The sequence below is a fragment of the Vicia villosa genome, linkage group LG3, assembly GCF_029867415.1.
Source record: "Vicia villosa cultivar HV-30 ecotype Madison, WI linkage group LG3, Vvil1.0, whole genome shotgun sequence".
NCBI classification, from domain to species: Eukaryota; Viridiplantae; Streptophyta; class Magnoliopsida; order Fabales; family Fabaceae; genus Vicia; species Vicia villosa.
Genome location: NC_081182.1, coordinates 34897554 through 34909883, shown reverse-complemented (window position 1 = coordinate 34909883; position 12330 = coordinate 34897554). Strand labels below are relative to the sequence as shown.

General features: G+C 33.6%; 1 protein-coding gene across 1 annotated transcript; it reads right to left on the bottom strand.

Annotated features, from left to right (window-relative positions):
* Window positions 1-1487: 1487 nt before the first annotated feature.
* Window positions 1488-4874, bottom strand: LOC131655385 (uncharacterized). The gene is made up of 7 exons (XM_058925268.1): window positions 4516-4874; window positions 4157-4426; window positions 2723-2877; window positions 2455-2560; window positions 2236-2358; window positions 2001-2105; window positions 1488-1813 (listed from the first exon to the last, which is right to left on the bottom strand). The coding sequence occupies exons 1-7, from the start codon at window positions 4663-4665 to the stop codon at window positions 1673-1675; spliced, it is 1050 nt and encodes a 349-aa protein (XP_058781251.1). The 5' UTR covers window positions 4666-4874; the 3' UTR covers window positions 1488-1672.
* Between the last annotated feature and the right edge of the window lie 7456 nt (window positions 4875-12330).

The window sequence follows — 12330 nt, the reverse complement described above, 5'->3', positions numbered from 1 at the left end:
ATCTGGTTGTCTATGGACAACGCTCGTGGTTTTTTTCTCCGGTTTTGGAGTTTCCACGTTAGTCTCTTGCGTTGTTATTTTGTTCCTCCTGTTTCTCTATGTTTGTTATTTTTCCAACAACCATTGCCTACAAGACGAGTTGTGTATCGCTCAAAAGAACCATTAGGTTTCTTCTTGTGCATCAAAATCCACAAACTTTGAATAATATTAGCATTAGAGGGACGAAGAACTAACTCCCAAGTCTTATTTTTAATAAGAGCGTCATATTCGTCTTTCATGGCCATTTTTTCATTATGATCATTTAATGCATCAATGAGATTTGTAGGTAAATGAGGGATAGATTGGTGGGTGGATGTATGTAGGTTGAAAAGTTACCTAATACATTAATCAAAACTAAAAAAAAAAAAAAAGTTAAATGAGAAACTTACTAAAAAAAATTTGATGATGAAAAATGTTAAATGTAGTAAATGGAATGAGTTATGATTGGAAAGCTTGAAGTAGAGGTAGTGTTAATCCTTGAAAAATCGATTGCAAAAATGTTACTCTCGAGTTCCAATAGGATATCTCAAAAGTTTCAGAAAATGAAAAAGGAGAAGAGAGAGGGTTTGTGCGCGCGTTGTATATAATATAAACGTGTTCAGATATGCATTTTCGAAAAAACACCTGAATTTAAAAAAAAAAACGGTTAATTTAGAGATGCATTTGTATGCAAACCCGAAAAACCCATACCGAGATGCATCTCTGAATTAATTTTTAGAAAACTAAGGAAGGTTCACTCATTTGCACTCATTTGTGCGAGTTACTAACTCTTTTACTTTTTCACCTACCCATTTAATTTTTTCTAAGCATATAAAATTTATCTTCCTCCAATTTCATTGTTTCCATTATCCATAATGCAAATTGAATTATATTCTCACAAATTGACTTCTTTAACTACATTCATTTACGAAACATTCAGACGATTATACAACAACTCTTGCTCTTTTGATAATGCACTCGTTATATGTAACATTATTTATAGACAATGATCAAGCATTCGCATTATTTTATACTATTTTATAATTCCATACAAATTCATTTTTTCAAAAACTGTTAAACACTTTTTATATTTTTCTAAAAATTCATTTTTGAAAATCTTCCATATTCCTTCTCTTCAAACTCGGAAACAAAGTCCAATAAATCATCAACATCGATTCATTGCAATTTCAATCAACAATTTGAGTGAATATTTCAAATCTGAAGACATGAGTATATTTGTCATTTTGATTTTGCCTATTTGTCATTTTCCTATTATGTTGTTTTCCGTTTATTCTATCCATTTTAAATGAATAAATATTTTCTTAAAAAAGAAAAAACTCAAAATGGCAGTAAATAAAGATTCATGTTGAGTTTTTTCCGTTTATTCTATCGTGAAGAAGAATTAATAATGCCTAAGTGCCGTCATTGAACTGTAAAACCAGAGTTTCTTGGTCAAAACAAACAATAAAGAACTTCAATGAAAATAGACTCTATTTTTCAGAATCAAATAGACATGTTACTTGTAGGGATGAGTTGCTCCCATTCCATATAAGCTTGATCAATATAGATTCTTAAGAGCAATCAATCACATGTCAATCGGAATCATTACTGAAGAATTGATCAAGCCCATACTATATTAATACATAATCTCACATTATTTCTTATGTATTCTACAGTCCGGGGAGTTATTTGCTAAGGGTGATAATGGTTGTCTTGCTGAATCTATATCTTCAAAATCAATCTTCCTCTCCACTGCGCCACTCCTACTTGTTCTGGGACTCTTTCTTTTGCTTGACTGCAAAACTCGAATAAAATGAGACATGGTAGCCGTCAGATAAGATTAGTATAACAACTATTAGGCTACTTATAAATAGTTATATATCATCACCAGCAGAGAAATGAAATGAATTTCAACTTGCAATGCAACCCTCGAATGAACATATGTGCATCACGTTTTTCTTTAGTTTAAAAATCTAACTCGCCTTAGCAGATGGGCTGGTGGTATGTTTCTCGCTCGAATGGGAGTGGTTCCTTTCTTTCTGCTCCACTGGGCTATTTGTTCTCGGACTAGACTTTCTCTTGTTTGACTGTGAAATTCAAATGCAATGAGATAATGGTAAAACTCACAAAAGATGCATATGATAACTATTATACGACTTAGACAGGTATTACATGAGCACTTAACATTTTTCGTTTGAATTTAAAAATCTAACTCGCCTTGGCAGATTGGCTACTGGTATGTTTCTCGCCCGAACTAGGGTGGTTCCTTTTCTTATATTTCTTCAATAGCCGTTTGTTCTCCTTGTCCAATATGCTGTTTTCGTCAAACAATAATTTGACCTGGGCATATCATGCTAATTTAGATAAGGGGCCAACAATTATACCATCCAAAGAAATGACATTGTTCAAAAACTAGGGAATCGATCAAAACTATACCTCCTCCTCAGCTTTCTGAAGGTTAGTTCTTAGATGCTCCTTATCTTTTTGAAGTGACTTGATTTTCGTAACTAGAGACAAAACTTTATGACTTGATGGCTTTAGGCTGCAAATTCATTGAAAATTAGGCTTGTAAAAGTGAACTAACAAAAGCCAAAATTGAAATATTAAATACAAATGGAATGAGACCGATATTGTGACAATGAGAAAAGTCCCTAAAGATTAATAGCAAGAACAAGAAAAGAGGAGAATGAGGTTGCAGGCTCACCAGTTCCACATACTCAGCAGCCTTTTACATGACTCATTTTCAAGATTTGCTTTCAAAAATGCATGGGCAGAATCATCATCTTTGCTAGCAAGTGTTTCCCAAAGAGAGTCAAGTAAATCCTTTTCCTCAACTGTGAAGGTAGAAGAAGAACCGACCTTCACGGGAAAAGCAAATGTCTGGGGTCTACATTGACAACTAAAAGGAACTAGAATTTGCAAAAGCGATATGCCTTTCTTACATTTTCTAGTATACATTCACACCAGATAACTAAATTTCAACAAATTCACATCAAACAACTTCATTCTCTTAATTACTTAAACATGATATACGTCTTTTCAACACCTTTAACTTTATTGCATTGATTCAATTTACTTATTGAAGCACAAAATTTCAGCCTCTCTAACATATGGTGAGTGAATTATGTGCCAAAACACTCCTTCCTAGCAGCACTTACATAGAAAATGGGATATGCCTTTCTTACATTTTCTAGTTTACATTCACACCAGATAAGTAAATTTCAACAAATTCACATCAAACAACTTCATTCTCTTAATTACTTAAACATGATATACGTCAGTCTTTTCAGTTACAGTTAAACCCATTCATATCCCATTAACAAGCACAGCAATATCTTCCACAACATAATGCACTAATTAACACAGATCATTAGGGTTTATTTGGGAGGTGACTTTTTATTCGCTTCACTTCTGAGTTTGAGGATTTATCTTCTCTTCCAAACAGATTTTAGTTCCTCTTTTTGATTCGGTAAAGTTAGAATCATCAACAACCGGGTTCCTTCCAAACAAAGATGATGAGTTACACTCGTTTCCCCTCCCTCTCTTCAAATTATTTCCCTTCCATCCACTCCAAATTCTTATTCCACATAATGCACGTAATACCGACAGTTAATCTACTCCAAATTCTTAAACTATGTAATACCGACACTTCAAATTAATAGCATAACAAATGTAATACCGACACTTCAAATTAAAAGCATAACAGATGTAATACCGACACTTCAAATTAAAAGCATAACAGATGTAATACCAACACTTAATCTACTCCAAATTCTTAATCTATGTAATACCGACACTTCAAATTAAAAGCATAACGGATGTAATACCGACACTTCAAATTAAAAGCATAACAGAATGACAGATGTAATACCAACACTTAATCTATGTAATCTACTCCAATTTCTTAATCTATGTAATACTGACACTTCAAATTAAAAGCATAATAGATGTTCTACACATGTAGGGGTCAGTCCATTCCAAATTCTTAATCTATGTAATGCAGACACTTCAAATTAAAAGCATAATAGATGTTCTACACATGTAGGGTTGGGACACCAACACATTAATCAATTCGATTGTCAAAATTAGTGAAAAAAACATTCCGACAAATTTACAAAAAATGGAGAAAAACGATTACCATTAAATCCTTTTGATGCTTGTAATTTTTCAATTCATCCACAACCAATTGCAAATTCCTTTCCAATTCCAAAACCCGTGACTTCGCCTGCTGTTCTCGTTCATCAGCTTCATTCCCGAATTCCATCAGCGCTTCCCTATCATGTTCATACAAAGCAATTTCCTTCTCCAAATTATTTCCTTTATCCAACAATTTCTGACACGCGGAAGCAAGTTTATGATTCTCCAATTCAAACTTCTTCAAAGCTCGTGTATTCATATCCGCTTCAGACTGATCCAAAACAACAAAAATAATCAGAATTTTCAATTACCAACAAAAAACGAATAATTATAGAAGTAAAAACGAGATCAGCGAAAAACCTTGTGGCGTTGAAGGAGTTTATCTTTCTGGTTCAATTTGAGAAGGAGTGAGAGGTTCTGTTCGCGAAGGTAGGATTGTGATTCTTGGGCTATACGAAGCTCGTGTTGTTTGATCATGTAATCGTTGCTGTTATGAGGAGAATCTTCCATTGTTAAGGATGATGAATTTGAAGTTCAGAATTTCAATTTTGGGAGAAAAACGAGATTCCGATTTCTAGGGTTTTGGGAAGTGAAATTGAAAGTGGAAGAAGCGGTGAATTGAGTTGGAAGCGATGGTGTTTTAGGAAAGGAAAGCGAATCGTGTCTTTGCCTCTTTGATTCAAATTTAATGGTGTAGCCGTTGGAACGGAATTTGAAAAAAGTTGCGAATTTGGGTCTTGGCAAAAAGGCCCAATGACATGTGTTCGGGGTAAATCCATTTTGAAATTTAAATTGTTAGGGAATCTCTTAAACTACTCTTATATAGTGAAAAATATTTCTGAAAATTTTAAAATATTCTTCGAAAGTGCATATTTGAACGCATCTTTTTGAATATTTTTAATATGTTTCGGATATGCACATCTGAAATTATCTTTTTTCAACGTTTTATTATTTAAACGTTGGATTTAAAATGTCAGATGTATTTTCGGATATACATATCCGAAAATATCCTTGCTATATACATTGTTACCACTATCACTATTTCATAGATTTTTTCCACTCGAGAACCAAAACCCTCTCAAAAACTTCAACCATTTACAATCCATTTTTTGTCTCCAAACCTAGTTTCAAGTGGTTGATCATAACAAAAAGAACATAGAAAGTTGTAATTTGAGGTAAAGTCTCCTCATTTCAGCTCTCATTTCTTTACATTGGTGCTGATTTGTGGAAGAAGAAAACTGCGTCACTTCGGATATGCACTTCCAAATTCCACCAAAATTATTTCAAATGTGCATTTTTGAAAAAATGTATGTTACATTACTCATAAATCTATTTTAACAGAATTCATGTTTTTTGCCCGTGTTAGGTATGGTGAACTCCGACAACATTCCCAAAGATGGTGTAAAGGTTCTGGAGAAGGTTAATGAAGATGCTAAGCCGAATGAGGTGAAGGACGATGTTAAAACGATTGTTGTCGCGATAGATGTTCGACAATAATTTACAAATGAAATAACTTTTACCTCTCGTCAACATTTGCTTGAATGGATTCGATTTGTAGTTAGTAAACTTGGGTTTCGTATTGTGATACCAATGCCTGACAATGGCAGTAGTAGAAGGCAAGCATTTGTTTTGATAACATGACGACACGAGATCGAGAAAATGTGTGTGCCCGTTTAAATTGCGTGTGTCTTGTAGGGTTGATGGTTTGTGGCATTTTAGTGTTATTTATGGTATTCATAATCATACATTGGACACCAAGCTACAAGTGGCGTCCAATTGTGTGTTCGGTTTAAGCCGGAAGAGAAGGAATCTATTTCAGAATTATCGATAATCAAAGTTGCGCCGAGAAACATATTTGCCAATTTGAAATGAAAAAGACCACAAAGTGTTTCAAATATCAGGCAGTTATACAATGAACATTATCAACTGAACATCATAAAAAAGAGGTATGAGGTCGGAAATGTAACAACTTTTGAAACTTTTAGACGATAACCAATACGTTTCAAGGTACAGAGCTTGTGAGAACAACGTTACTATTCGTGACATATTTTGGACTCATTCATAAAGTATCAAGTTGTTCAACATATTTCCAACCGTCCTTATAATTGATTCGGCGAACAAGACCAACAAGTATAGGCTTCCGCTTCTAGAAATTGTTGGATTCACCTCTACGGACAAGACATTTTCGGTTGGATTCAATTTTCTGGAATCTTAGAAAAAAGATAACGTTACATGGACATTGGGAATATGCAAGACTTTGTTGATTAATCCACAAAATATGCCTAGTATCATTGTTACCGACCGAGATAATGTCCTTATGAATGCGGTTGGTACCGTATTTCCGACATCAACCGTAATTCGAATCAATCTGAACAGTCCTAAAATGGGTGTTTTGCAAAATGCATGATTTGAATCATGATATGCACCTGATTCGAATCAAATGAGGTTAAGATTCGAATCATTTTCAACTTGTGATTTAAATCAGTCTGTGCATAGGAAAATTTCAATTTTCATAGGTGCGTAATTCAAATCAGATATAACACATGATTCGGATCAAATACAAAAATATCCAAATTTAAATGTTCTAACTTATGATTCAAGCTACGTTTGTGGGAATCACAAAATAGCAATTTCATGGGCTCAAAAAATGAGATACCAACAAGGATCAAGGAAATATAATTCATGTAATATAGAGAGTTCTTAGTGGTACAAACTAGCAGTAGCCAAAGCGATCACAATCAAATTGAAATAGTAAAAGCGTATAAGCACACGGATGAAATGATATACAAATTACAAATGCACAATAAATTAATAATTAAATTGAAAAAACGTCAAAAACACACAAATGAATACTTAAAGCACTGAAGCGATACTGAACGATAACTTTATGCTTGCATAAAGCTCCTATGGCTGCCAATAGAACTTTCAAGGTTGAGTTGAAGGCTATGAAGTGAAGGTTATGAAAACACTTAGAAAGGGGGGGTGAATAAGTGGTTTCTTTTTGCAATATAAAAATGACTCGATATTTTTATACTGGTTCGTTCTAACTCAACTACTCTAGTCCACCCGCCAAGGTGATTTCGCCTCTCTCAATCAAGGACTTAATCCACTAATCAAAACTGATTACAATAATCCACGAAGGCAACAACCAACGTCTTCTTGAGAATCTTAACCACAACTTGGTTACTCAAGGAATACAAACTTGACTTCTTGAGAATCCTAACCACAACTTGGTTTACTTAAGAAACAATTACAGACAGAATTTCTAACAAGTGATCTTAAGTGCTTCTTAATCTAAGCTGTATCACAACTGTGATTTTTCACTATGTTTAGTACAATGAAGATGAACTTTGAACTAATAATTTGAACAATAATATTTTTTCTCAGTATAAGTGTTCAAGTATGAGATATTTTCTTTTTGAGCGAGCTAACTTTGTCTCTTGCTTGAGTTGTTTATATCATGTATGAGCTCTCTCGTGTTGTTGTATTTTTCTTCTTCAAATGATCTTCTTATTTATAGCGTTTTGAAGATTTCGTCCGATGTTGGATAATAGGCTAGCTTAGTCTTTCATGATTGCGTGTTATCTTGGATAAACTTGCTTTCCACGCTTCTTGAGACTTGTTACTAAATTGCTTTTGACCGTTAATCATCATTATGTCTCCAACGGTAATCTTTCTTCTGTCAGAGTATTTTATCTTGTATTTCTTCAAGAAAACTTCTTTCTGAATTTGTAGAGATAACGTATATTAGAATTATGCTTCAGCGATTGGTGCTTTAAGCCGTTTCTTCATTAGAACTTCTGTAGGCTTCAGCGTGACTGTTTTTCAGCATTTGCATGTAGTCCAAGTTCTGATGGCATTTGTTTTGCATGAACATCGGCATATGTTTAGAACTTCTTCTGAAATAGGAGATATGTAATTAGAGCATCATATTTTTTATACAAAATTTATTTAATTGTTATCATCAAAATTCTAAGATAAGGTTAGAACCAAATTATGTTCTAACATGAAGCATAGGTGTATTGCTACAGTGGCTAGTCGAGAAGAGTGGATATGACACCATCGTCTTGGGCATCTTAATTTTAGTGATCTCAATGCATTGCAAAAGAATAAAATGGTAATGGGAGCGCCATTGATCAACATACCGACTGAAATTTGTGAATAATGTATGCAAGCGAAGAAACATAAGGGTAAATTCAGCAAGGATACATGTTGTAGAACCAATCATCACCTTAAGGTGGTGTGTTTCGATGTGTGTGGACCGATACAAGTTGACTCAATTAGTGGAAATAGATATTTGTAACATTCATTGATGATTATTGTAGAAATCCATGGACATACCTAATCAATAGAAAATATGAGGTATTCGAAGTGTTTAAGGAGTTCAAGTCCTTGGTTAAGCGGTCACAAGCTCAAAGTTCTCAAAATGGATGGTGGAGGCGAATACGTCTCAAATGACTTTGGGAAGTTTTATGATAAAAAAGGGATAGTACATAAGGTAGTACCATCCTATACACCACAAGAAAATGATGTTGCTGGAAGGAAGAATCGATCGATTATGAACATGGTGAGAAGCATGTTAAAAGGGAAGAACTTGCTGAAAGAGTTATGGGGAGAAGCGGTATCCACAACTGCTTATTTTTTGAATAAGTGTGCAACAAAGAAGTTTGAGGAGATAACATCGAAAGAGGTATGGTTCACATTCAAATTGAATCTGAACCACTTGAGAGTTTTCGGTTCTGTGGCGTATCGAGATGTTCCAAGACAACTTAGAAAGAAGCTGGATGAAAAGAGATAATTGGTGATACATTTAGGGTATCATTCCACCAGATGTTACAAGTTGTATGATGCAATAAACCGAAGGATTGTGATCAGCTGAGATGTTGTTTTCGAAGAAATAAAGGAGCTATAGTAGCCTTTAACCGGTTACCTCAAAGCTGTAACCGATTATAATATTGAAAATCTAATTTTTGCAGAGTTTGAGAGTGCATAACCATCCCCCGCCGAAGCCCAAATTCAAGATAATGTAAGAAGACCAACAAGGCAACGATGTTTGCCTCTAAGACTCCAAGATTGTGAGTTGTTCTAAGACAACAAATTCATTGATGATGGTGATTTCGTCCATTTTGTACTTATGGCCAATCTAAACCTGTTAAGATGGAAGAGGACTTGAGTGGTCAAAAATGAAATTGTGCTATAAAGCAGGAGCTGTAACGCTGTTATATTTTATTTAATTATTTAATTGTTTTATTATGGATTATTTGGTGATTTTGGGAATTTTTAGTATTTATGCAATTATATTATGTGGTCTAATAATAATAATAGAATATAAAATAGTTAATTGGGCCATGAAGATGTGTTAGTATGATCATTAGTTGGGGGGGTGGTGAGTTAAGCCCACTAGTGTGAAGGAATTAGTACAGGGTCAACTAATAAAAGAGAATTAGAAAAATAGAGGGAAGTTACAGAAATTTTGAATATATCGTGAAATAGAGAGAAACAGAGTTAGGACAAGTGGGGAACCTCCATTGATAGAGAAGAGCTTGAAGAATTTTACTAAGGTACGGGTGGGGTTCCAACTTTCTAATGAATGCTATATTAGTGGGTATGTGTAGATGTTGATTGTTAGGTTTTGGGGTGTAGAAATATTCATGAATTCATCACTTTATTTAATAGAAATTGATGTGATAACATATTTGGGAATGATGTATTGTGTATATGTTATGATTCCTATGCTTGGATTGATTTTATGTTGATTGCAAATTGGATTTTTGGGTGAAAATAAAGGATTTTCGTAGCAGTAGGAACTACCGAAATTTTTGGTTCTGCATATAGAGTAACCGGATACCCATTTATGGTAACCGGTTACCCAATAAAATAGAGGCGTGGCAATTTGTGTTTTGAACAGAGTAACCGGTTACCGAGTTATGGTAACTGGTTACCAAGAGAGACAATAGCGTAGAAAATTGATTTTTGAACAGAGTAACCGGTTACCAAAGAAAACAATAGCGTTGTTTTTGGGTTACTAGAAGTAGTAACCAGTTACCTAGTTATGGTAACTGGTTACCACTGTGCTGAAGGGAAAATTTTATTAACTTTAAAAATCTATATCTTTCGACTCGGGTGTCCGTTTAACGCATCGTTTGGACTGTTGGGAAGCTATAAATATTCTCTTCATTATGATTATGATTTTGGGGGTTTTAATTTAATATTTTTCTGTCGATAATTTATGCCTAATATGTCTGTGTCGTGCGAAGTATGATGATGTTGCAGGGATAATAATCCTATAAATTGCAAAGTATATTGCAATGATGTTGTTATTATTGTAGGCCTTAAATGACAGAAAATATTGTTCAAGTCTTATGCTCTGGAATTGTATAAATTCATTATTGCATTGTTGATGTCGTATGCATTCATGGTTGAAGGCTTATGCCTTATTGTTGGCCTCGATTGACAAAATGTTGAGGGCTTATGCCATGTTGTCGAAGGCTTATGCCTTGTTATTGCCCATTATCTGGAATTTTGGAGAGGGCTTATGCCTGTTGGTACCACATGCATGAGGTCGAGCCAGTCCCATAACACAAAGTTGCATGATTTGCATGATGACTTGAGTGTGCTTGTGTCTGTTGTTGTATGTGCAAATTAACAAAGATGATATGAATTGTGGAAGCATGAACTCTAATAACCTGTATGAGATATCTATTGAATAGTTACTATTATATGATCTATTATATTGTTATGATATCTTACCCATTTTGTTTGAATGTTACCTCTATGTGGGTAACGCACAGGTGACAAGGATTAGAGTAGCTGAGGTATGGAGCGACGTCTAGTATTGTGTTAGATTGAGTCGGGTTCTGCTTAATACATAACACCGGAGATGAACGCTTGTTTTTGCAAATTTTATATTATGATTTGTTTTTGAAAGTTTTTGAGAGGATTATGAACTCTCCTTGATTTTGTTGTGATGTTGGTATTTTAAGTTGTTTTGAAGATGATGACCACTGTGCATTAATTTATTCCGTTGGATTAATAAATTGAAGTTCAACAATATGTTCATTGTGATATCGATTCATCCGAACTAATGTGTTATGTATATTATGTTTAAATATCTGAGCAAATTGCGTAACGTTAATGTTGTAGCATTCCATTTAGCGTTGATTGAATTTTTAATTACTCTGATTATTATTTAATTCACGATGGGGAAATGGGGTGTTACAGAAACTTAAATCAATTGAGAAAAATAATACTTGAGGGTTAGTTGATTTTTTGAAAAAAAAAAGAAGTCAATTGGTGTAACATGGGTGTCTAAGTTTGATATTTTAAATAAATAATTAAAAAAAAGTAAATTTAACTTTTTAAATAAACAAGTTTAGTGGAGTTAGTGAAATAACTCAATTGTATATATTAGTTGAGTTAAATTAATGTATCTTGTTGGTTTAAATTTTGCGATTAAATATTTATTTATTAACATATAAATAAAAAATTAAAATAAAAAAACATCTTTAAAGTAAGTTTTAAATAAATCATATCCTAATTCTAAGAGTCTATTTGCACCCCTACTTGAAGCTTCAGGATAGGATAAGATGATTAAGATCATCCGAGTCAAAAAGCTTGTCTCTTTCTTTGTAAAGCTTGATGTGGCCATCTTTGAGGACTTTTGTTTGATAGAACAAGGATTTTTTTTAGAAAGGTAAAAATGTGAGCTAAACCTTGTTGGTAAATAATACTATTACAAAAGCATTCATATAACACTTATGAAAATGAATTACTAGTACTTTGTGTGATCATTTCACTAGCATGCTAGCTAAGTGTGCAAAAAAGTAGGGGAATAATTTCTCCAATTCAATGTCCTAATGATTTAGAATTTTAAGCTCCTAAAGTTTCCATCCTGACGAAAATTTTCATTGACAATAGCCACAAATCTGTACCAAGAAGAAAAAGCAGTTTAACTTAATTTAATTAAAGTAAAATAATCTCAACATATTCAGCCCCACCTAGAAGTGATTTAGACATGGCAACAAAAATATGTTTTCATTTTCACATGAATAAAGATCAGATAAGCTGAGTTATCTCTGTCATACAAACAAATCTCTATACTACATTTTTTTTTAAAACTCAAAAAATATAGAAATACATTTATAAATTTTCTCTTTGTATCATTTACAAGGAAGT

What these genes read in the sequence shown, in the direction of transcription:
- LOC131655385 (XM_058925268.1), bottom strand. Translation starts at nt 4,665, where the DNA reads ATGGAAGATTCTCCTCATAACAGCAACGATTACATGATCAAACAACAC. An exon ending in AGCATCAAAAGGATTTAATG is followed by an intron (nt 2,878 to 4,156) that starts GTAATCGTTTTT and finishes TTTCCCGTGAAG; the next exon opens with GTCGGTTCTTCTTCTACCTT. An exon ending in CCACCAGCCCATCTGCTAAG is followed by an intron (nt 1,814 to 2,000) that starts GCGAGTTAGATT and finishes CGAGTTTTGCAG; the next exon opens with TCAAGCAAAAGAAAGAGTCC.